We start from the raw sequence: 25,949 nt of genomic DNA, 5'->3' as shown, positions 1-25,949 counted from the left end.
TTCACCATTCAAAAGTTATTTTGATTCAGAAGAAAGGTTGGCTAGAACACCTTGGTTATCTTTAACTCTTCAACGTCTTATTTTATCTCTCATTTCTGCAGAAACAGATGGGGGATTTACGTGTATTTAGGTCATTTAAAACAAATGCTCCACTTATAAACCTTTTATCCTTCGGCAAATTGCCTCTCCCTATGCTCATGGAGTCACATGTAAGGTACACAGCATTCAGTGGGGGCAATTTTCAGTGCAGTGCACATGACTTTATTCACACAATTTCCTTCATGCATACTATATGGATAAATCTCATTACAGTGATGAAACTGTACCTCAGTACAGTATTTCCAAAAACAGTCTGTATGGATATACTAGATAGTGAATCAAATTGTGATCCTTTAATTGGAAGTCATAATATAGTCAATGCAATTCCCTTAAATGGCTTTCAGAACTTTTTATGGGTCCAAGGAAAGGTATGTAGTTTCCTATTTTGTCCATTTCTCTTTATCCATTCACCTGAACCCATTTTTTTTAAATCATGCCAATTCAAGTTAAAGCATGCCTACTTTTTACATAAAACAACTAGTTAATACCTATGTCCCCAAGTTTTGAACAGAATTAAGCTGCATTCTGTAATATACGTTTCACATAACACAAGTTGTGGGGAAATTTATACCACTCTGAAAATTTAGGGTGTGGGCATCTAGATTTATAAAATTATAATCCAGACACTCAGCTAGGGATCTGGCCTCCACTGACTTCAACGGAGATAAGCCAATTTACTTCTGCTAAGGATTTAGCCCTTGGAAATGTACATTAGACTATTTTGTATAACATATAAGAACATGACTTCCGTAATAAGATTATAGGGGGCAAAATCCTTCATCCTGTTGTATAAATTCAATCCAGCACTGCCAAAGCAGATACAACCAACATCTTTAAATATCACAGTTATTAACTATGCTGATATTTATTTGACTGGTGTTGAAAGTTTCGTTTATACAATTTGAGTTAAAGGAATAATCAATCAAAGGAGTTTTTACACATTAAGTCTTTTGGAATTCAGATCCTTCAGAATTATTCAGCGAGCCTGCCAGGTTTGGAGTTTGGCACTTGCATGACCTAATGTCCCCAGTCAGACAGAGTAATGTGTCACTGGTGTGCGGAATGCTTCATATTAATGCGCTCAGTTACCCCCTTACTAACCTGTACTGGAGTCCTCATAAACTACAAGCAGGAGTAAGGAGTGATGCAGCATACCAGAACTATTTCTATGAAACAGGGCTGCCGTGGGGGGGGGGGCACGTGGGGCAATTTGCCCCAGGCCCTGGGCCCCGCAGGGGTCCCATGAGCCTGGCCCGGCAGTGGTCCGGGTCTTCGGCCAGCATTTTGGAAGCAGGGGGCACTTCAGTGCTGCCAAAGACGCAGAGCAACTGAAGGGCCCCCAGCTGCTGAAGACCTGGTCTGCCGCTGGGCGAGTACAAGCACCGCAGCTCCCCCGCTTTGCCCTGGGCCCCCTGAATTCTCTGGGCAGCCCTGCTATGAAGGAACTATGTCAAGGAGACTAAAAGATAAGCCAATGTTTATTTAAAAGGGAAAGATTGCTAATCAAATAAATACAAAACTGCAATACTCTGGATAGGATCAGGAACAGCATCTATAGAAAGGTAAGAGGATGGAGGTGGCCAGAAAGTGTTTCCACTTCTCCCATGGATTCAGAAAAAATTAGGGTTCCTAGTGCGGCACTTCATCCTGTATGCCAATCATGGGGATTGCGATAAACATTTAGCTGGCACTCTGATGGAAAAAGGACAGCTCTGCAATGCTGGAAGAAGGGATTATATTCTTCTACAAGGGGCATGCACCTCAATTAATATTTGCATGAGAAATTCCCTTTATGTCATTTCACTTTGTATCATCATAATATCCAAGAGGAAACGCAGAATATTGCTGAGATTCTTTTACGTATGTCTATATACATAGTTATCGTACAACTGAATTCTACCAAGTAGCAGGGGGATGAAGGTGGCCTAGTGGTTGATCACAGCATGGAAGTCAGGAATCCTAAATTCTATTTCCAGTCATCACTGACATGTCATGTGACCCTGAGCAAGTCATTTTACCTCTCTGTCAGTTTTCCCATCTGCAAAGAGAGAAAATAATAATTACCTGCCTCCAGCAGGTGGTGTATGGTTTAATTAACTCATGCTTCTAAAGTGCCATGAACAGTGCTGCAGCAGTCTACAGTAGTACACCAGTTATTAATTGGATATAGAAGTTTTCTCTGATTTTTCTTAAGAAGTTTTAAATATTCTCATATAGTTCACTTTCCTCGTCATATTTTTTCAACAAGTTTCAGTCATATGATTGGGAATTTGACTTAACACCTTAAGTCAGCATTTTTCATATATCCATCATTCCTTTAATAATTAGGCATACTGATTGTACAGAAAATCTTTCCAAAAGTAGCTTACTTAAGCTTAATTTATGTTTTTACATTTTATATTATATTTAAAATTCTTTGTTTTACCTCAATGCTGCTGATCAGTTCTAGATACCGAAGATCTCGTACTCTGGTAAATGCCTGTTAAAGGAAAAAGAAAAGAAAAAAGTAGCCACTTTATTGGCCAGTAAGTTAACTGATTTTGTGTTTCATATAAATCAAGTTGTGTATATAACATCAGAATAAACAACCAACAATATATTTATCTTTGTGTATATTGGGCAGACTGAAAACATGTCTTACCTTCTGTTTGTTTTAGTGCCTACCCAATGGAGCTCTGACCATGATTGGGGACCCTCGGCACCACAATAAGCAACAACAGGGCACTATCCAAACCGTTTATTATTTAAAAGAAAGAGCACAGAAGGAGGCCAGCAGGCATATGCAGGTCAGTCCGCTCAAAGGACACAAACCACCAACTAAAATGTTGAACAGTTTTATTCTATTTTAGGACTTTTCACTTTAATAGTTAAGCATGCCACACTTTAAAGCAAAATAAGGAAAACTGTTCTGTTCATATGCTACAAGGCAGAACACAAGTAAGTGACAATGCTGATCAAGTATTCTACATATGCTTAAAGTTTTTCTATCAAAGACAATTTATTGGATCATTCTCAAAATTCAGTATGAAAGTAGAACAAACATATTACAATGCAGAGAGAGAAAAGAAAGTTAGGACAGGATAAGATAAAAGTACTGTGACACAGTGTAATATCCTTTGCCAACTAAGATAAATGTGCAAACAAAAGTCGCCAAGTGCCAAAGTCACCTATGGTTACAGCAGTTTAGCACTTACTTTTGACATACAGTAAAACCCAGAAATTAAACTCTTTGGACGTTGGGACGTTCCAGACCTCTAACCAATTAAATGCTTAGGAGGCATACATATTCTGCTTACCCAAGATCAGATGAGGAAGAACGAGTCTTTAATGTCAAATTTTCTATAAACTGCCTTTGTTCAGGTTAATCAGCTCTAATAAAGAAGCCTGGTCTACACTGGGGGGGTGGCGGGGAGGAGGGAGGAATCGATCTAAATTATGCAACATCAGCTATGTGAATAATGTAGCTGAAGTTGATGTACTTAGATCTACTTACTGCGGTGTCTTCACTGCAGTAAGTCGACTGCTGATGTTCCCCCATTGACTCTGCCTGCGCCTCTCGCTCTGGTGGAGTGTCAGAATCGACGGGAAGCGCTCAGCAGTCAATTTATCGCATCTTCACTAGACGCAATAATCTACCCCTGCCAGATTGATCAGTTCGGAGGTAAGTGTAGACATGTCCTAAGAAGATGACAGTACTCACCTTCCACAGGGCACTGAAAACATCTTCATTTTAAAGAACTATTTGCATAAAATCATCTAAAGTTGCACAGAAAAAGTATAGTCCAATGCCTCCATTTGCGAGAAAATGAAAAATAAAAATGTTTAGCTTCCTATGAAATCTTGTGTCATTACGTAAAGGATGCCTATGTATTTTTAAAATAATTTTGTATTTCGTATTATATTGATGGCACTACATTTCTTTTGACCTTTTGTTTCACAGATGGTGGTACAAAGACTTTACTCCAAGGAAAACACGCACTCCAGCATCTCCCATTCCAGAGGCCATTCCCAAACAGGGCTAGTCTAGCAGGAAGAAAGGAAATATGTGACAATGTCACACTATCTGCAAAGAACTGAGTGATGAACCAACATAAAGAAAGTACAGTCTCCACTTTCAAAGTGACATGCTCTAAACAGGAGGGAGACAAAAGAATAGGAATATTAGCAGCAGAGTATTACAGGACAAAAACTAGGAGACAACAGATACATTTCAGCTAATGATTCTTTGCTGCCACCTAGTGAAAAATATATGTAATACAACACTAAATCAAAAGTAATTTCTTGTTGAAATACTTTATTCTAATTTATTGGAGTCATCGTGGATAGCTCTCTGAAGATGTCCATGCAGTGTGAAGAGGCAGTCAAAAAAGCAAACAGGATGTTAGGAATCATTAAAAAGGGGATACAGAATAAGACTCAGAATATATTATTACCCTTATATAAATTGATGGTACGCCCACATCTCGAATACTGCGTACAGATGTGGTCTCCTCATCTCAAAAAAGATATACTGGCACTAGAAAAGGTTCGGAAAAGGGCAACTAAAATGATTAGGGGATTGGAATGGGTCCCATATGAGGAGAGATTAAAGAGGCTAGGACTCTTCAGCTTGGAAAAGAGGAGACTAAGGGGGGATATGACAGAGGTATATAAAATCATGAGTGATGTGGAGAAAGTGGATAAGGAAAAGTTATTCACTTATTCCCATAATACAAGAACTAGGGGTCAACAAATGAAATTAATAGGCAGCAGGTTTAAAAACAAATACAAGGAAGTTCTTCTTCAAGCAGCGCACAGTCAATTTGTGGAACTCCTTGCCTGAGGAGGTTGTGAAGGCTAGGACTATAACAGCGTTTAAAAGAGAACTGGATAAATTCATGGTGGTTAAGTCCATCCTGGCTAATACTCATTAATGGGTAAGGAATGGTGTCCCTAGCCTCTCTCTGTCAGAGGATGGAGATGGATGGCAAGAGAGAGATCACTTGATCGTTGCCTGTTAGGTCCACTCTCTCTGGGGCATCTGGCATTGGCCACTGTCAGTAGACAGGATACTGGGCTAGATGGACCTTTGGTCTAACCCGGTACAGCCGTTCTTATTAAACTCATTTCTAGAGTTGAAATGGAAATTTTTTTAAAGTTTTTCTTTTATGAGTTTAAATAGCCAAAAATATAAAATCAATTTCTCTTTATTGTAGGCATTAGCTATTCTGCATGTTTTTGACAAGAAAATGAAGCATCATAGTTTAGCTTTCATGATGTGCATAAGATCTTGAGTTGCTACTTCATATTTAAAAAAGTAGAAAAAGTATGTTAGATACATGAACCAGAGCTCCTGGTGATATAAGAGAAAGGTTAAATATGAAGAGGTTACAATGTACGTGTACTACTTCTCACTTCAATCATGTGTTAATACGAAATTTCAAAATTCCTGTTGCACAAAGAAATAAATGCTTTACCTTTTTAGCAGTTTCAAACTCTAGACCTTCTAAGGCCTCCATAGCCAGCTCTTTCCAGTCAGTGTCAGTTACTCCTAAACAAGCAATCTGATAGGCTTCTTTGTACATTTTCCGTTCCAGGTATTGATACATAGGAGCAGACTGAGGATTTCCATTAAGAAACATTTATCAAAAGCAAAATATTGAGATATATTAGTGAATGTATTTAGTGCATAAATCTGCTCACTTTCCAACCCCAGCAGTTACAAAACCCACTATGTAACCAATCTACTTTCTGAATAATAAACAAGAGAGTACAAGGTATGATAGTTTTGACACTACAGTAATTTATTCTGTGAATTCAATCATCCCGCTCCAACCTAAGTACAATACAGAATAGGATAACTGAATTCCAAACCCATTTGTCTGGAGGCACTGTTTGCTAGGGTCTGAGATTCTACCAATTCAGTACAAGTATTGATGTAGTGCATTCCTTACTCATCCACAACTCCAAATGATGCTGATGATAGTTTTGGGTACATAAGAAATGCAGAATAATGTCCAGTGCTTACACTGATTCTCACATTTTTTGGTTTTGTGTTCATTTTTAAACCATTGTTAAGTAGATGAAAACATGAAAAAAGCAGACTGAATTTCTAGTGTCCACAGGCAAATCGATTATACCTCACTAACTATATTAATACTTCCATTGTTTGTGGTCCTTCTCATAATGCAGGGAAGATCGCTCACCTGATTGACATAGAATCTACAAATATATTACAAACTGGATACATCTACAGCCTAGAACATTTTATACCACTTAAATATTGCCTAAACATATCCAAAAGGAGGAACAGCAGGCAATTAATAAGAGGGTATATGGCATAGGTAGAACATGGACATTTGAAAAATAACATGAAAAAATTTGGGGGGGGGGGGGCAGGAGGGCGGAAGATGTGCAGAAACTGTAGGCAAAATAAGTTTGTAGAGAACCACATTGTCACTGTGGTTCAGTGCCTTTAAATTTAATGGATTTGTAAACAAAATGGGGGGACGACTATAATAATACGAGAGCGCACTTCAGCAAAAGAGAAGGAAAAAACTCAGACACAAAGTTAATGAGTCCAACAGTTTTAAAAACTTTGCACAGCTCACACAAAAGGAACTACACAGTGTTGACAGATCTGAATACACTACCAAAATCAATGTAATCTGAACTCCTAATATGAAGCAGACAAGTTTCAGAAACATTCTTTCATTTTTTTAAACCATATTGTTCAGAAAACATAAAACATGGGTTAGTTAGATTAAAAATTACCTGAGGAACTTCAACAGCTGACATAGAAAAAACATGAAGACAGAAAATCTTGGAGCCATTGTATCCCACAACAAAGCCTTGAAGTTTTTGCTGATGGACAGGAAAGTTACTAGCTTTGATGTTGAGGTAACCCCCTCCGGAAAAGCAAAGCATATCCTCACACTGTGTATTCCAAGCCACGCTATTCGCATTGGGTTCCTAATGAGCATATTTATGGGTGATTAAATTACAGAGCAACAAAATTAGATCTTTTCCCCTAAGCAATACATGGCCTTCAGCTAGGACAACTGATTATGTTATAACCTGTATAAGTTTATGTATTTTTTTTACATTAATTCTGTATGTTTAGGAATATATTGGTATTTAAAAGTTACAAATATTGCCACATTTTCAAAGCACTTGCTTTATTCTCATTAAATTGCAATATTTTTGTCTAATATGTTTCTTATTTATCTTGGTCATCACCTTTACTCATACATTAAATTAAAATCCTTCCACAAATGGACACTGGTTCCCAGCTATCAGAATAATTTAACCTTTAGTTCTGCTTTCTGGCATAAAAATAATCTTATAGGTCCTATCTTAATAATACTTCATGCTTTCTATCCAAAGATCTACCTGAAAATACTTTACTAACATTAATGAATTAAGCCTCATAGAGGGACTATGTTAAATTCGCTATGAGGGAAGTATTATCATCATCCCTTTATATTGGGCAAAACTGAGGCACAAAGTGATTTAGGGTCCAATCCTGCTTCCACTGAAATCAACAGCAAGACCCACACTGACTTCGATAATTCAAAGGGAACATTACATGGACCCAAGTGACTTGCTAAAGATCACACAGCAAGTGCATGGACAAGGTGAGTAAAAAAAAACAAAACACAAATCTCCTGGCTCCCACTCCCTTCCCTACTCATCAGACAACACTCTCTGTAGGAGGCATAATGTATTAATATCTACAACATTCCACGGTTGATTTATATTTGCATAAATTATTATGGATCTTATCTACATGTAAGAAACAAAAATCATACTCTGAGTCCCTAGTAACTTTATCTCTTTTTTACAAACATTTAAAGGTTTTGATTTCTTACCTGGAACAGCAGCTCTTTGGTGTGAATATCATATACGAGGCAGGTGTCATTTTCATCTACCACTGCCAATTTGTTTCGGGATGCACTCATATCCAGACAGCGCACAGCTGTGGATTGCTTCAACAGGACAATTGCGAAAAGATTGTCCACAAATATCTTCAGAATCTGGACATATTTGAAGTCAAAGTTAGTCAGTCAAAGTTGCAGTTACCAAAATTAGCAACAGAATAGTGGATATTAACTCTGCTGTTGAAAACAGAACTGTGATTACATATTATGAAGAAGAAATATTAAAATATTAAATATATGTAAGAACTAAAGCAGCTTGAAAATGCTTTCAAAGGCTTATGCCCTTGCTTCTTTACATTAGCTTGCAAGCTAGCACACTGTAAACAAAATATATGAGACAACCCAGATTCTGTGTCTTTCTACTTGTAAAACAGTTACATTAATGCACTTATACTATGGTGATGAGCAAAGATATAACTAGAACAAAGACTACATAGGGCAACAACCTAAATATGTAAAGAATTGCTGTGCTGCACCCTCCTTGTAACCTCTGCTGTATGTAACTCCAGAACTACAAAGAAACTGTCACTTGTGTTGTATGACAGTCTACAGTCTGGATACCAGTTTCCCCATTAACTAACTGAGATATGATATTATTCCATTTTTTAATAACTGTAATTTACTAACATTAGAACACATATAGTACTATATAAACATTCATTAATGATAATTAAGGCTAAGATTTTGTCACAGATATTTTTAGTAAAAGTCACGGACAGGTCACGGGCACTAATCAAAAATTAATGGAAGTCGTGACCTGTCAAAGACTTTTACTAAAAATATCCATGATAAAATGGGTTGCTCAGCTGCGGGGTCTCCACATTGCCTGCAGAGGCAGGGCAGCTCCAGGGTACTCCCACTGCCCACAATTTCCAGGGTTCCCTCTTGAGCTCTGGGGTCTCCCTGCTGCCCACAGCATCCAGGAGCTGCGGGGGGGGCGGGGGGGGGCCCACTGCTCAGGGTGGCTGGGAGCTCCAGGATACCCCACTGCCCATGGTGGCAGAGATCTGAGGGGTATCCCCACTGGGTGATGGGAGTACCCTGCAGCTCCTGGCTGCTGTGCGCAGCAGAGGGACCCTGCAGCTCCCAGCCGCCAGGGGTGAATTCACAGAGGTTGCGGAAGTCACGGAATCCATGACTTCCGCAACCTCTGTGTAAAAAAGCATAGCCTCAGTGATAATACAATTGTGTATTTTAGGCAATTAAACTACTGAAAAGCCTTCAATAGATGATGATAAAATTTTTCCTGTATCAATTTCTGCCAGATTCTTTCTTCTTCCCTAAATCTGGTATTCAGAAGGTGGGATGTAAAGTTTTGGTAATATAAGGGTTTGGATATCAAACTTTGTGTGTGGTTTGTACGCAAACTAAAGCCAAATACCCTACGTACACTGCTCCATTTCTTTTAATACAATCATTACTTTAAAACATTAAGACTGATGGAAGTTCATTGACTTTCAAAAGTGTGACAGGGGATCCCATTAAAAAGATAAGTAGTGGGACACCAATATTTACCACTCTCGTATTCTTCTGCTTGTCCTGAGGCCCAACAGCAGCTACTAACTGCTTTTCAGGAAAGCTCTTAAGTCACAATGCCATCTGCCAGGCAATTTTACTATTGCACGGTCACATGGCTATCCCATTTATTCTCTACTGTATTAAGTAGAAACCCATCAAATGGGGACTCTGCAAGGAAGTATTAAATGTATGCTTAAATTTACGAAGAAACTCAGCACCTTTACATAGAAATATCTTCTGTATTATTCTCTGCATTGGATATGGTTTCAGTGTAGAAAATTATGCACAAACTTGTCTGATTGACAGCAATAGTCATAAAATAGCTATATGATAAATAACAAAAGGTCCATTTCTTATTGGGGGAGTCAGCTGTAACGGGTTTGTCAGCGAATTGCAGAGAGCCATTTTCTGTATATACACTTCTCTTGAGGTCCACCTATGAAGCATGGGCAATGGGGAGCAATGTTTTTGTCTTCCAGGATAACCTACAAGTGAGAAGCTAAAAAGAAAGAACACGAAAAAGATACAAATAAATGAGTTTTTTTGATTCAGGATTAGGCTCAGCCTGGGCCCATGGAATTCAGGTTATAAAAGTCTTTGCTGCTTCTGTGGTCAGCCCTATGTATTTCTGTTCTCCTCAAAACAGTAAAACAGATTTTGCTCTGTATTTAAAAAGAGGTAAGTCAGTCATAAAGCATCACCTGGCCATTCTTCAGACCTACTAAGAGGCCTTCTCTTCCTGAAGGACCTCCAATTACTTTAATGTAACGAATGAGGGACTCCATCAGCCACTCCCGCTCTTTAACACCATTAAATGAAAGGCACTGTAGTCTTTTCTCCTAAAAAATAAACAATTCTGTGATGTACAATAAACTACATACTGGTAAACAGAAAATCATGCCACTTTAGTGAAATGTGTTCATATCTATCCAGATATACCCGTCTACATATATGTACACAGAAAACAAAAGACTGCAATATACATGTCACATCAATCTAGCAAACAAAATACATTTTTAAAGATTTCTGATGATATCAAGCGGAATATCAAAAACCCCTTTTCTAGCACCTTTCAACCCAAAAGATCCCGCAGCACTTTATAAACAGATACACAAACTACATACAGGGATCATTTCACTAAAACACAGCCATCAGTGAAATGAGAGACAGCAGCTGTGTAACTAGTTTGAGATTACATTACAGTACACATTCAATTGTATAACTGCATAATCCATTACAGTTTTTTCTGTATGCTAATCTTATTCTGCCATCCCTCTCACACATATACCCTTCTCTTACTTATCAAGACTATGTTTAACTTTCAAGTATGTACCTGGCATAAGATAATGTGATCTGAACATACAACCAGCAAGTTGCATTCAAATTTCTTTGCTATCTTTTCCTTCACACGGTAATGCATGTCTGAGGAGTCATCCGAATATAATTCATAAATCAGGATTTTCTCTGGCAGCTGGATTGCTAATCTGTTTTTGTAGATTGCAATTTTCTTTACAAGCTCTCTGCATTTTATTCTAACTGAAAAGAAAGAAAATAAGAAAACATAGTAAGGTGCAGGGTGAAACTGAAATAATTTAATATGTTAAACCATGATTACAATTTAATCCTTACAAAACATTTCTACACCGAACAATCAACTCTACTGGAATAGAGTCTGTGGCTCCAGGTGAAGTACAGGCTACCCAGACATGCTACTGGTTAGCAGTAGGTCACAAGTTACTACCATTCATTACCTGTGAATGATGTACTATGATGCATGTTCCAATGTCTCTTCCCTGTTAGAAAACTGGGTGAGAATATTTTTAAAAATTGTGCTTAGAAAATGTTAGCCCAAGTCTTTGATGCTGTTAATAAGAACAACCTTTACAAACATAATGGACTATACAGAATCTCACAATTTCAGATAGAGAGAGAGAGAGAGAGAGAGACTTTATTTTAATAGCTTTTCCCTCTCCTAATGAACTTTCAAATCCCCACTTCTTCCATTAAATTTTCCCATGCTGATCCTCAAGCAGAGCCGGCTTTAGGAAGCGTGCGGCCCAATTTGAACAGTTTTGACGGGGCCCCAGCAGGGATGACTAAAAACAAAAAAACAAAAAAAACCCCAAATCACGCATGTAAAAAAATCACATGGGGCTTGTACTCACCGGGCGGCGCTCGAAGTCTTTGGTGACACGTCGGTGGTGGGTCCTTCACTTGCTCCAGGTCTTTGGCGGCACTGAAGGACCCACCGCCGAAGACCCAGAGAGACTGAAGGACCTGCCGCCGAAGTGCCGCCAAAGACCCAAAGCGTCACCAGGTGAGTAAAAACTAAAAAGGCACCTCTAGCCAGGGAAGAGATTCTAACTGTGCGCGGGGCCCTCTTAGGCGCAGGGCCCGATTTGGGGGAATTGGTGGAATAAGCCTAAAGCCGGCCTTGTCCTCAAGAGATATTTTCTCTGCTTCGTGTTTGCGTTTTCAGCTCATAAGTTGTATGCCTTGACCTTACCATCAGTGTGTATCAAAGACAGGAAGTTCCACGAGACAGGGAGCATACATTTGAACATGCTAACAGCTATGAATAAAAATAATAATGAAAATGAAACTAAGACTTCAACGTAAGAGTGACACTACCTTTTTGCTCAGTAATTAGGTGCTGGACAATAACATCAGTCATGCTGTCTCTGTAAGCATAACGATCTTTATAGAGTCCGTGGACTGTACTGAAAATCAGCTGATAAAAGGAAATTGTTCCATCCTGGCATCCTATTGCCTGAACATAAGGAGAAAGATCTCTAAAACTCATACAATCACCTATATGTGTCAACCAATGATAACTTATAGGCAACTACAAAAAACACGCATAAAAATTAGGGCTGTAGATTAATCGCAATTAACTCGTGTGATTAACTCAAAATTAACCGTGATTAATCGCAGTTTTAATTGCACTGTTAAATAACAGAATACTAATTAAAATTTATTAAATATTTTTGATGTTTTTCTACATTTTCAAATATATTGATTTCAATTACAGCACAGAATACATGGTGTACAGTGGTCACTATATTATTTTTATTACAAATATTTGTACTGTAAAAATGATAAAAGAAACATTTTTCAATTCACCTCATACAAGTACTGTAATGCAACCTTGAAAGTGCAACTTACAAATGTAGATTTTTTTTTGTTACATAGCTGCACTCAAAAACAAAAATGTAAATCTTTAGAGCGTACAAGTCGACTCAGTCCTATTTCTTGCTAAGCCAATTGCTAAAACAAACAAGTTTGTTTACATTTACGGGCAATAATGCTGCCCTCTTCTTATTTACAATGTCACCTGCAAGTGAGAATGGGCATTCACATGGCACTTTTGTAGCCGGCATTGCAAGGTACTTATGTGACAGATATGCTAAACGTTCATATGCCCCTTCATACTTCAGCCACCACTCCAGAGGACATGCTTCCATGCTGATAACACTCATTAAAAAAAATAACACGTTAATTAAATTTGTGACTGAACTCCTTGGGGGAGAACTGTATGTCTCCTGCTCTGTTTTACCCACATTATCCCACATATTTCATGTTACAGAAATCTCGGATGATGATCCAACGTGTTGTTCATTTTAAGAACACTTTCACTGAAGATTTGACAAAATGCAAAGAAGGTACTAATGTGAGATTTCTAAAGATAGCTACAGCACTCGATCCAAGATTTAAGAATCTGAAGTGCCGTCCAAAATCTGAGAGGGACGAGGTGTGGAGCATGCTTTCAGAAGTCTTAAAAAGTAACTCTCCAATGCGGAAACTACTGAACCCAAACCACCAAAAAAGAAAAATCAGCCTGCTGGTGGCATCTGACTCAGATGATGAAAATGAATATGCATCGGTCCACACTGGTTTGGATCATTATTGAGCAGAACCCATCATCAGCATGGACACATGTCCTCTGGAATGATGGTTGAAGCATGAAAGGATATAGGACTCTTTACCACATCTGGTACATAAATATCTTGTGACGCCGGATACAACAGTGACATGTGAATGCCTGTTCTCACTTTCAGGTGACACTGTAAACAAGAAGCAAGCAGCATTATCTCCTGCAAATGTAAACAAAACTTGTTTGTCTGAGCGATTGGCTGAACAAGAAGTAGGACTGAGTGGACTTGTAGGCTCTAAAGTTTTACATTGTTTTATTTTTGAATGCAGTTTTTTTTCTGTACATAATTCTACGTTTGTATGTTCAACTTCCATGTTAAAGTGATTGAACTACAATACTTGTAACGGGAGAATTGAAAAATACTATTTCTTTTGTTTTTTTTACAGTGCAAATATTTGTAATAAAAAATAAATATAAAGTGAGCACTGTACACTTTGTATTCTGTGTTGTAATTGAAATCAATATATTTGAAAAGGTAGAAAACACCCAGAAATATTTAAATAAATGGTACTCAATTATTAACAGTCCGATTAATTTTGTGATTAATCACAATTAAAATTTTTAATCGCTTGACAGCCCTAATAAAAATGCATGATATTTAAATCAACACTAAATTGCTTACGTTACATTCTCCAAAATAGCATACGAACTTTAGCCCTGATCCTGCTCACACTGTATTCCCTGGCAAAACTCCCATCGACTTTAATGATCCAGGATGAGGCTCTATATGATCGTGGATAAGGCTAAGTTTTCATCATGGATGTTTTTACTAAAAGTCATGGACAGGTCACAGGCAATAATGAAAAATTCACGGAAACCCGTAACCTATCCTTGACTTTTATTAAAAATACCCAATGACAAAATGGGTAGTCGGAGGTGAGACTAGGAGCTCCAATGGTCCACTCCACTGGTATCTTCAAGCTGTAGGAGTTCCCCCTGACTCCCGTGGGGGCCGGGAGCTCCAGGGATCCCCCCTGCCACCACTGGTGGATGGGAGCAGTGGGGATCCCCCCTACCAAGGGGCCCCCCTGCTGCCCATGCCAGCTGGAAGTGGCGGATCCCCTTGCTGTCCGCAGTGGCCCAGAGTGGGTGGAGATCCCCTCTACCGCTGGGTCCCCCCCTGCGTCCCACAGCTGCAGCGGGAATTGCCCCCTGCAGCCAGCAAGAAGCAGTGGATCCCCACTGCTGCACGCAGGGGCAGGGAGCACCATGGTCCCTCCTGACGCCCTTGGCAACCAGTGTCCCTCTTGATGCCAGCGGTGGCCGGGAGCAGCGGGGATTCCCCCTATCCCCTGGTCCTCCCTGCTGTCTGCAGGGGCAGGGAGTGTGGGTGGGTGCCCCTTGCCACCCACAAAGGCCGGGAGCGATGGGGGTCCCTTGCTGCCTGTAGCTGCCCAGAGTGGCAGCAGGGAGCTGTGGAGCTCCCCTGCAGGCAGCAGGGGATCCTACAGCTCCCAGCCAGCACTGGCTGGAGTCACGGAGGTCTTTGGAAGTCACAGATTCCATGACTTCTGTGACCTCCATGACTAAATCACAGTCTTAATAATGGACACTTACTTTTTTTTAATTACCACTCATGGACTGCTGATTTCAAAAGGAGTTCTGCCACTGACAGATTATAGTATATATTGCCCAAAATGGTAACAGCACATTCTCCACAAGGCTCTTTAGTAGAAATTCTGAACCAGACAGCCTACTTGCACATCTACTCCCACTCATCCTATTGCATAGCCTCTACAGTCACCCTATTTCATATATATCATCAAAATTATTTTTAAATAAATCAACTATCATTCAAAAAATAAAATGTAGTAAATGCCTTACATAGGCCAGTAAGCTTTATCCCCATTTATCACCTTCTTGTAGCCCAAGATACATTTCTCCATGACTATTTTTAACTTCAATGGAAGTTGAATGTGCTTATTCAGCAACATCTAAAAATTAGGCCACTTGTATTTAGCTGCCTCAATAAGGATTTGGGTGCCTACTTAAGTACCCAAGTTTGAAAATTGTGGTCCTACCATATGTAACTAAGGTCTAAGAGAAAAGTAATAAAATGTCCCCTCTTACCACATAATTGGAGTCTGGTTTAACTTTACATGTCCACACCCAGCTACTCTGATCCCCTATGGTACCGAGACGCACTCCATCCTTCGTGTAGAGAGAGACTTGCTTATCTGAGCCTCCCATTAATACATATTCTCCTTTGGAAAAATAGCTAACACAGCAGGGGTCAAAATTCAGCACCCTGTCCTTCCCAATCTACAAGACAAAATACAGAGATCAAAGAAAAGGGTCATTTCATGTTTTCTGAGTCATGAAAAGTAGCTGGAAACTAGCAAGAGGATCTCCCCAGTGTACAAGGATCCTCAGGTGCCAAGTTCTATCATACAGGCTCCTATGATACCACCATCCCTTCAGCTAGTGGCAAAGACCTTCCTACACCCAGCAACAGCTGACAGTTGTAACAGCCCTCAGAAGCTACTCTAAGTTGCATCTGAGAACCAGCCTAGCCCAACACAGGTCTGCCCAGAATCAGGATGATTTAAAACACACTAATGAGTCTCCCTCTCATGAATTGTGCCAAGGACTCCACAGCTGCAACTCAGGATCTGGCCCAGTAAACTGTCACAAACAGAGCTGTCCTTACCCATATGCAAAATACACAGCTGCACAGGGCACTAGGAAATTTCCAGATTTCCTGGTGCCCTGCGCAGCAGTGTGCTGCTCCAGCCCCTGCTCCAGCTCTTCCCCAGGGACCCCGCCCTGCTCCGACCCCACCCTGCCCCTTCCCTGCCCCAGCCCTCCCTCTTCCAGCTCCTGCTCCGCCCCAGTCCTGCCTCCATGCCCCTGAGGACTGCAGCATGGACCGGCCTGCACTCACTGGCAGCAGCAAGTGCAGACCTGGCCCCAGCTGCACCGCCAGTGAGTGGTTCTCCACTCCAAGCCAGCCCCGCCCGTCCTTCCCCACGGAGGGCCTGGGGACAGCCCCTGCGCTCCCTCCCCGCAGAGGCCTGGGCCCCCCCCACACACACACACCGTGGGGGGGGGGGGGTGGAGTTTGGGAGCTGCATAGGGCCCCAGAATAGCTAGGGACAGCTCTGGTCGCAAAAGTCTGCAAAACTAGAAGAAGTAACAGGATGTGTCTCTGTTGGGTTGGAAGACACTGGAGCAGGAAAAAAGGATGGTCAAAAGCAGCCAAACAAACAAAAAGCTTTGAGTAAGTATTCTAATAAATCAGCAGTATACAAGACACAATGTATATACAGAATATGATCAAAAATATTCAGCTACTCCTGAGGGTAAATATGAATGCACTTTCCAAAGCATTAAACTTCAACTTACCTGTTTGCCACTGAGCTGAAAAAAGGAAAGCCTTTGACCCCAGTCTGCTACAGCTAATATGTCATTGTGCTCATCTCTAACATGTAGAAGAAACAGACAATTAAGACGTGGTGCACTGCAGTGATTTCTGTACAAAACTCATAAAAGCTACTGACAAAAAATAAGTACGATGTCAGACTACATTTAGCAAGTAATGATTTTTTTAAAGAAGGCACAAAAATTGAGAGAAAAAGCAAACATATGCATCCTAACTAGAATATTAATGAACTTTTGCAGCCAGAGAACAGACAGCTGGTGGGAGGTAAAGGAGTCCACTATATCCTCCCTACACATCACTATGTCATGGACTGTTTGCCTCCAAAGACTTAATACATCACTTCATATACTTCCACTGCAGTTACGATCAGCCAAGGCTGATTAGCTAAGAGTCCCTGGACTTAAAGATCTGTGGCCACATTCTGATCTCAGCTTCAGTGGTGTAAGTCCAAAGTCAATGGGCCTGAATGGAGATGCACCTGATTTACATAAATATAATCAAGAACAAAATGTTGTCCTTGGAAGCTGGCACCAGAGCATTCTCTGAGAAGGGCCTCAACTCTGGAATGTAGTAGTGTACTCTAATGCAGAGAGCCCTAGACTCAAACTCAGGAAACCTGGGCTCTATTCCCATCTCTGCAGCAGGCCTGCTGGGTGTCCTTGGGCAAATCACTTTTCTGTGCCTTAGTTTCCCCATCTGTAAAATGGGGGTGATACTCCTTTGTAAAGTCCTTTGAGATCTACTGATGAACAGTACTATATAAAATAGCTAGGTATTATTATTACTGCTGGTCCAGGGGTACGTCCAGACGACCCACTGTATCGGTGGGTAGCAATCGATTTTTCGGGGATCAATATATCGTGTCTCATCTATATCGCTCCGGTCGACTCCGGAACTCCACCAGAGCGAGCGGCGGTAGCAGAGTCGACACGGGGAGCGGTGGACGTCGATCCCGCGCCATGAGGACCCAAGGTAAATCGATCTAAGATACTTCGACTTCAGCTACGCTATTCATGTAGCTGAAGTTGCGTATCTTAGATCGATACCCGCCCCCCAGTGTAGACCAGCCCTAAGAGTCTGTTCACCTTAGGACACCACATAAAGACCATCACTCCTCCCATTCCTTTGCCTGCAGGAGAGCAAAGATGGTATTTAAGACTGATAAGGAGCAGGGATGGGCAGGAAGTAAAATTATTTATTATGGTTTAAAAAATTATGGGACTAAATTCACTGCTGGCACAAAAAAAAGGATGCAGCTCCATCTGGTCAACATAAACCCACACAGATACACACCAGCAATGAATATGGCCCTATGGGTTTTGTGGTTCTTTAGGTTTTGATTATTTGTTTTGGTTTGTTACTTACATACACTATGAGTTTTTATAATCTATAAAATGTGTTCAACAATCTGAAAATATTGCTGCACAAGCCTGACACTCGGGGAAAAAAAAAAGAAATCAGTCTCATAAAAGCTCCTGCTCAGTATTACTACTGTTGCATTTGGCAGTCTCATCAGAATCTCTGGGCTCTAGAGACTGAGATATCTTCTCATTCCTAGAGGTGTTTTCTTCAGGTAAGGGCTGAAGTTCATTGGTAGAAGACAGAGAGGAGAAATAAATAATTACATATATAAATTGGGACATAAATGTAGATGTCTATTTTGTCTGTAGAACAGTAAATTTTATTCCCTTGAAGTTACACTCACGAGCTGGTGTCCCTAGGGCTCTCCTCTTCCTCATGTTCTTCTTCTTCTGTCTCACTACCCTGACTACTGCACGTGCTGGACTTCAAAACTGGTATTTCCTCTAAATAGTTGTGGACTGACTCCTCCTCTTCCTCACTTGCTCTATGATTCCAGAAATTCTCCCACCTACTGTAATATTAATTGTTCATTCACATTCCCTATAACTACAGTGAAACTGTCATTTCAAAATCTATTATTCTAAGATAAACTTCATTGCATAAAAATATACAAATGAAAAACCACACCATCTTTCCTGGCATCCAAGCGGATTTTGCACCCAATTTCTCCATTTATCAAAAAAGACAAAGTACAATTGCTACATATAGCCACCAAAGAGATGCACCCACCATTAGTGTGTTCAGCTTCTCAAAACAGTGCAACTCTATAATTGAAAAAACAGGCAGCCTGGTAGGAGGCAGCTGATGTCTAGAAAGAGGTGTAGCTCAGCCCACAGGAATCTCAGTTTATCCCAGATACAAATCCCAGGTTGCCAAGTTGCCAATTATCCATCTCTTAGTCAAAATGAACTCCACTTTGGACTGTAGATAGCAGTGAGAAAACCAAAGGTGGAAAAAGAGAAATCTGAACCAACGAAGTTTGTGAAACCCTCTTGGGTCAGTCACAGAGCGGTATAAGCCTCAAAAGACGGGGCAAAACTTTCTTTAAGCCAAAGTAACATATGAGGATTTTGATGTGTCATTGAGGGATTCCTATAACAAAGGCAAAGTGAAGGAAAAGGAGGACGGGGAGAAAAAATGGACCTAATCCTCATCTCATTTACACCAGTCTAAATCCAGAGTAACTCCATTTTCTTCTATGGAGTAATTCCAGATTTTTACAGATGTGAAAAGCTGGTCACCAGTGAAGAGCCTGAGGACTCTGAGGGCTTGTCTACACTACCAGCCGGATCGACGGCCAGCGATTGATCCAGTGGGGGTCGACTTACCATGCCTAGTATAGATGCAATAAATTGACTGCCGATCACTTTAGCATCGACTCTGGTACTCCACCTCAACGAGAAGCGCAAGGGGAATCAACGGGAGACCATCTCCCATTTACACACAGATCTAATTACTTGCAGTGTCTTCACTGCAGTAATTAGATCTAAGTACATCGACTTCAGCTACGTTAATCACGCAGCTGAAGTTGCATAACTTAGATCGATCCCACCCCATAGTGTAGACCAGCCCTAAGTAAAGTGCAGAATAAACCAATTTAAGGAAGAAAGATAATGGCCTGGCCATGCTGTGATGTCAGGAATCACTAAAACAAGGATTATCTGTTCAGCACAAAAGAGATGGACCTAAGAGGTTTACCTTGATGGATTCCAGCAAATTGACCATACTGGAGATAAAGAGCCACCTGGACGTTCTATTTTGACTTTCTCTTCACCATTTTTATTCCTTATACTGACAATGCCATTGAACATCCCCAAAGCAAGGTATTGGCCATCATTTGTCCAGCTGATAACAAAATAAACAAATGAAAAAGCAGCACGACATAGAGAAAACTACTAAAAATAGTGTACTGACCAGTGGATGATAGTTTAGAATACGTCTCTAGGTAAGGAGAAAGGAGTACTGGAATTTAGACATTTACCCTGAAGCACTGTACAGTCACATTCATATTTATAGCAGGAACATGCAACCTAGGGAGAAACTCTTTGTTATACCTAAGTGAAAAATAAGTGCAAGAATAAAGAGAACAAAATAGATATAATCTGCTAACACATGACGGAAAATCACATCTACACTATCTGTGAAGATTGTGTGTCCACATACCACACCACTGTATAATCTTCATTCAGAATAGTGATCACATAAAAGAGACAATAGTGATGTTTAGCATACAGAGCACTGGACTGGAACTCAGGAGGCCTGTATTCTACTCTCAGCTCCACTACTGGCCTGCTACATGACCTTAAGCAAGTCACTTCACCGCTCTGTGTCTCAGTTTCCTCATCAGTAAAATTGAAATAATGATACCTCCTTTGTTAAGTGCTTTGAGAGCTACTGATGAAAAGCACTACACAAGCACTAGATATTTTATTATTTTCCCTGACTTTATCAGTGAGTATATTCTTTTGCCCCCACCCCCATCAAATATATCACTTCTTTAAAACTGACAATGATGCTGCCCCTGCACATAGAATAGTTTATCTGTTTGCCAACTGCCCTCCTTCTACTCTTTCAAATGCTTCCTTAAAACACACTATCATCAATCCTTCCTCTCTTTCTCCTCACCTTCCCTTACTTGAATTGTAGTGCAGCATTTCTCAAACTGGGGTCCACGGACCCCACTGAAACTCCTCTCCTTCCCTCCCAAGGCCTCCTGCATGCTAAAACTCTGGCAGTGCAACAGGGCTAAGGCAGGCTCTCTGCCACTCCTGGAAGCGGCCAGCACATCCCTGCAGTCCCTAGGGGTGGGAGCAGGGAGTCTCCACGTGCTACCCCTGGCCCGAGCGCTGACTCCACAGCTCCCATTGGTTGGAAACTACGGCCAATGGGAGCAGCAGGGGCAGTGCCTGCGGGCAGGGGTTGCACGTGGAGACCCAATGCCCGCCCCCGCCTAAGAGCCGCTGCCAGAGCGATGTGCCAGTCACTTTCAGGAGCCGCCAGAGTTAACCGCTGCCCGGCCAGAGCTCATACACCTCACCCCCTCCTGCACCCCAACCCCCTGCCCAAGCCCAGAGTCTGCACCCTGCATCGAAACTCCCTCCAAGAGCCTGCACCCCAACCCCCTGCCTGGTGAAAGTGTGTGAGGGTGGGGGAGAGTAAGCGATGGAGGGAGTGGGGATGGAATGAGCAGGGAGCGGAGCCTCAGAGAAGGGGCAGGGCCTCAGAGAAGTGGGTGGGGCAGAGACTCAGCAAGAAGTCTGAGGGTCCCTGGAGAATTTTAAATCAAAATGGGGGATCTCGGGTTGCTAAAGTTTGAGAACTGCTGCTGTAGTGCATGGTCTTGTCTGAGACCGCAAGCTTTTGGAGGAGATATGTCTTAAACCATGTGCATATTTATAAATTTTCATGTTTTACAGTGCTCTATAATACTACTCCTGAGGGAATTATGTGACAAAAAATTAAAAAGTCTGTGCCAAAAAAATATAAATTCTGCACACAATATTTTAAAATTCTGCAAAATTTTGTCAATAAATAATTGTGGAGGCTCCAGCATGGAAGTGGGGAGCACAGGCAACCGGTAGCACGGAAATGGGAGATCACCCTGCCACACCTCCAATCCCCAGGACATGAACTTGGCGGTGAGGCTACACACAACCCTGACACAGCACAAGGGCTGGGTCTGCCTCAGAAACACCCTGGGGCCCTGCCGCACCATGCCAGGTACACCAGGTGTGGGCAGGGAGGCTCAGCTCGGCAGGATCCAAGTCTGGACAGTTTTAACATGCGGGGGGTGGGGGGAGATCCAGGTGTGGAGTGAGAGAGTCCTGTGTGGGGCAATATGGGTGCAGGTGGCTCAGTGGGGAATCCAGATGCATGGGGATTTGGATACACAGTGGCTCGTTGGGGAGTTCTATGTGCAGGGACAATGGGATTCTGCAGGGGGGTCCAGGTGAAGGTGGGTTGGGGATCAGCAACGCGGGTACCAGTGCAGCTGGTTAGAGGTCAGTGGGGTGGGGGTCCGAGTGCAGAGGGCTCCTCAGGGGTCAGGGATCATCAGGGTTGGGGTTCCAGTGCAGAGGGCTCAGTGGGGGCTGGTCTGGGTGCAGGATGGGGGGGGGGTCTGGATCTGAGGGGATTCTGGAGGCAGGGGATGAGGGTCGGCAGGGTGGGCTCAGTGGGAGGGTACTCTGTGTGACGGCCTGGGTATGGAGCATCTCTCGTACACTGACCCCTCCCGCCAGCGGCTGAGGAGCAATGGGGGCAGGAAGCAAGGGGAAAGGGGATGGTGCAGAGCTTCCTGCAGCCAGGAGAGGTTTCTGGAGCTGGGTCTGACTCAGCCCGGCCTGGCCGCTCCTTGAAGAGGAATTACCGTCCTTCCCCACTCCCAGCCAGCACTAGCAGCTGAGCCTGGCACAGGGTAGAAGCCACTGGCCAGGGCATCCCCAGTCCTCCTCCCCACCCGCAGAGATTTGTCTCTTTGCTAGCAGCTCTGGGTCCCCAAAATGACATGCCCACACTGCTGGGGAGGGACACATGGCTGCTCTTGCGGCTTCCCTTTGATTCCTCATCAGAAAGTCATTTTTCTGTGAGGAAGCGAAGAAATCTGCAGGGGACATGAATTCTGTGTGCATGCAGTGGCACAGAATTCCCTTAGGAGTATGTGTAAGTGTTTTTGTATTATTATTATTATTAACAGAAAGTTAACTTATTGGCATCAAATATCAGGATTGGGCTTTATTATCTAGTTGCCCAACACACCACAAAAAAGTCTAATTTATATATAATCTTTAACCTGAGGATCACAAAGTACTTTACAAATATTAGTAAGTCTCAGCAGCACCTCCAGGAGGTTATTACTATATCAATGGATAAAGAAATGAACAGAAAGGTTAACTGACTTGCTCAAGATCACACTGCTTGCCACTGCAAGTCAGAAACAATACAATTTAAAAAAAAAAAGTATATTGCACACACATACTGGGAAGAGGATGAGAGAAAGAAAAAACAGTATGTAACAGATGCTGCTTATTGCACCAGTGGAAGGTGCTCAGATACTATAGTGATGAGGATGGCGTGATATCGGAACCTTTGGTTCTGTTGTAATCTGTTCTACAAACTCCCAGTTTATGCCCCTAGTCATGGCTTCTGCATACATTTAATTACATATACTTTTCTCTTTATTGTCATATTTGTATTCATAAAGGAAAAAAACAATCTGAATGACACGTCTAGTGCTTAAAACTTACCTACAGCAGGTAATTTTACTGCTTGATTTATGTTTGGAGACTGACTTCTGCTCAGGAGACCACAAGCCTTAAAAAACAGAAACAAAAACCCAAGAAACTGACTAAGTTCTTCATTATTACAAGCAGCATTTAGATTAGAAAAAAAAGGTGGCTGGTTTTAAAGGGCCAGTGTTGGGAAGGGTCAATGTTTTGAATAGGTGCTGTTTATTCATATATGGACGGCGTGGGGAGTAAACATCTAAATATAACAATTATAATGAAATATTTCTTAAAGTGAGGCAAAAAAAATAGTACTATTGAAAAATCATATCACCATAAGATAACACACTTTAATGCACTGGAGTACATAACCCTTTTCCAATTGAGGGGGAGTGATTTTAAAAGTAAAATATTAAATTATGCTAAACAAGGTATTTTCTAAATTTTCATCCGTATACTTCACAGTGGAGGAGTAACATTTTATTTCTCCATTTCTTCATCACAGAAAAGAAAAAACTGTACCTATACATTACTGGCTTAGTAATGTTTAATTCTCTCATTTTAATAATGTTTACTTGCTCAGTGAAAAACATCAGAGGAAGAAGACATACCAAAATCGCTGGAGGAGCAGGATGCCAGCTGGTGAGTAACAGGATTGTATGAAACACACTGTATAGAATCATTATGCCTAGAACAAAGTAATCATCACATTTCAAACAAATATTTTGTTTGTTTTCTATCTTTTATAACAAGATATCTTAAAGCTAAGCTTAGAGGACAAATACTGCATAAAAACAGATCGAGTTACACTATGTCAAATTAACATGTAATTAAACTAAGTTAAAAATAAACTTTTTTAAATTAAGCAGTCTCTGAATGAAGGCTTCATCAGATTTCATCAAGAACTGGCTGCATTGGTATGAGGGCATAGGTGGATATTGGTTTGGGAAGTACTGTGAAAGAAATAAATGTTATTAACCAAATTTTTCCATAATTTGTATGCGTGCGTATCTCTCAATAACTTCAACAAGAATAATGCAAACTTATCAAAAAGCAGAATTAGAATTTGAAGATGTAAGATACTAGCAATTACATATATTTCTTAATGACTTGTGGAAGACTGGTATTAATCCAATGAAAAACACCAAGAGAATTCCGTATGCACACAAATAAAGCAGGGCAGAAAAAGATGAAACTTTTTGGTGGAGGCAAGTACTAGCAACCACCTTTGGATTGGGCTTCAAACTACAACTACTCTAATTTGGCTTATTTTACAAGACCAGGCTCATGTCTTGTATATACAGTACACACAACTCCTGTTGAGACAAAGGCAGAATATAGCTCCCAAAACTCTCCTGACATTCTTCTGCTCTTCTTGAACTCCTGCACCCTCTTAACACAGTGAGAGAGGCTCTCTGGTGCTCCTTCAGCCCTGCAATGTCTTCACAAGAGTAACACCAATGCTTTATCTAGCCCTCCCACTACTCCCCCATTCTCTTAACTGCTTTCCTAACCCTCTCAAATATCCTTCTATATTTTGACTGCTCTCCTCCATCATTTCTCCTCTCTCTACTAATTTATTCTCTGACCCTAGTTCACATTCCTTCAACTCTCCTAGCATCACTCACTTATATTAACAGCAGAAGTCCATAATCAAAGTATGTATTTAAAGGAACCAGTGAAATGAATGGGTTCACTTACGTGTATTTCAGAATGCCTTCTAACTTTGAAGTCCAAATTATTACACTTTTGTCAGCAGAGCCAGATGCAAAACGCTTGCCTAGGGATTAATAATAATTTAAAAACAAAACACCTGTTTACAAAACACCCCAAATTATCACCTTTACTCCAAAAACACTCATCTTAGCAAAACAGAAAACAGGAAGTACTTTGTAGATGTCTGAGCTCTACAGGATCAAGTATGGGTCCAGCCCTGCTACTGACTCCATATGGTAGCACTTCTGCACCCACATGAAGTACTACTGACTTCAATGGAATGCTGTACAGGTAGACCTCTGCTTTCACACAGATGCCCACTAAAATTCATGGGGTGTATGGGTCTCTGTTTGTAGTATCAACTGCAGGATTGGGGCCTATGTTTGTAATATCCAGAGAACGGTACTTTCTTTTGCAGCTAATATTTGTAAAGTGCTTTGAGACCCTGAGATAAAAGGCAGTGTTTAAATGCAAAGTATTATTATTAAAACTACCTTAACATTCCCAATTTTAAAATGTACAACAAGAAAGGGATGAGGCCGACTACCATGCTTTCTACTACAAACTAACACAAACAAGGAAGCTAAGAAACCCAGAAGTGTCACCTACCATCTTTAGCATAAGCCACACAGTACACTGTGTCCTTGTGCCCTTTCAAGGGCTGAATTAAGGTTCCATCAGATGTATCATACACCTGTATCAATAAAAGGAAAATATAAAGACAACAAGCGCCACAGGAACTAGAATAATTAGAACTAAACAAGATTGGAGGCAAAATAATTGTTTGTATACTT

At 41.1% G+C, this 25,949-nt stretch overlaps 1 protein-coding gene across 4 annotated transcripts in view; it reads right to left on the bottom strand.

The window, feature by feature from the left end:
* Positions 1-25,949, bottom strand: part of IFT122 (intraflagellar transport 122) — a 51,212-nt gene that overhangs the window by 21,762 nt on the left and 3,501 nt on the right. For 3 of the 4 annotated variants that reach the window (XR_007775074.1, XM_050958358.1, XM_050958359.1), the window contains exons 3-16: positions 25,765-25,849; positions 25,141-25,219; positions 24,051-24,127; positions 23,461-23,527; positions 19,913-20,059; positions 16,816-16,891; positions 15,541-15,732; positions 12,168-12,306; positions 10,870-11,072; positions 10,238-10,375; positions 7,950-8,114; positions 6,853-7,050; positions 5,556-5,696; positions 2,525-2,578 (exon numbers count right to left, since the gene is read on the bottom strand). Coding sequence is in view for 3 of the 4 variants with exons in the window: in XM_050958358.1 (XP_050814315.1) it covers positions 2,525-2,578; positions 5,556-5,696; positions 6,853-7,050; positions 7,950-8,114; positions 10,238-10,375; positions 10,870-11,072; positions 12,168-12,306; positions 15,541-15,732; positions 16,816-16,891; positions 19,913-20,059; positions 23,461-23,527; positions 24,051-24,127; positions 25,141-25,219; positions 25,765-25,849 (1,761 nt within the window). In the remaining variant the exon portion in view is untranslated. Of the gene's footprint in view, positions 1-2,524; positions 2,579-5,555; positions 5,697-6,852; positions 7,051-7,949; positions 8,115-10,237; positions 10,376-10,869; positions 11,073-12,167; positions 12,307-15,540; positions 15,733-16,815; positions 16,892-18,557; positions 18,726-19,912; positions 20,060-23,460; positions 23,528-24,050; positions 24,128-25,140; positions 25,220-25,764; positions 25,850-25,949 lie in introns of all 4 variants that reach the window. The other variant, XM_050958360.1, reaches the window with a different exon arrangement.

This window comes from Gopherus flavomarginatus, chromosome 6 (genome assembly GCF_025201925.1).
Source record: "Gopherus flavomarginatus isolate rGopFla2 chromosome 6, rGopFla2.mat.asm, whole genome shotgun sequence".
Taxonomy (NCBI): domain Eukaryota; kingdom Metazoa; phylum Chordata; order Testudines; family Testudinidae; genus Gopherus; species Gopherus flavomarginatus.
This window is presented reverse-complemented; position numbering and strand designations above follow the sequence as displayed.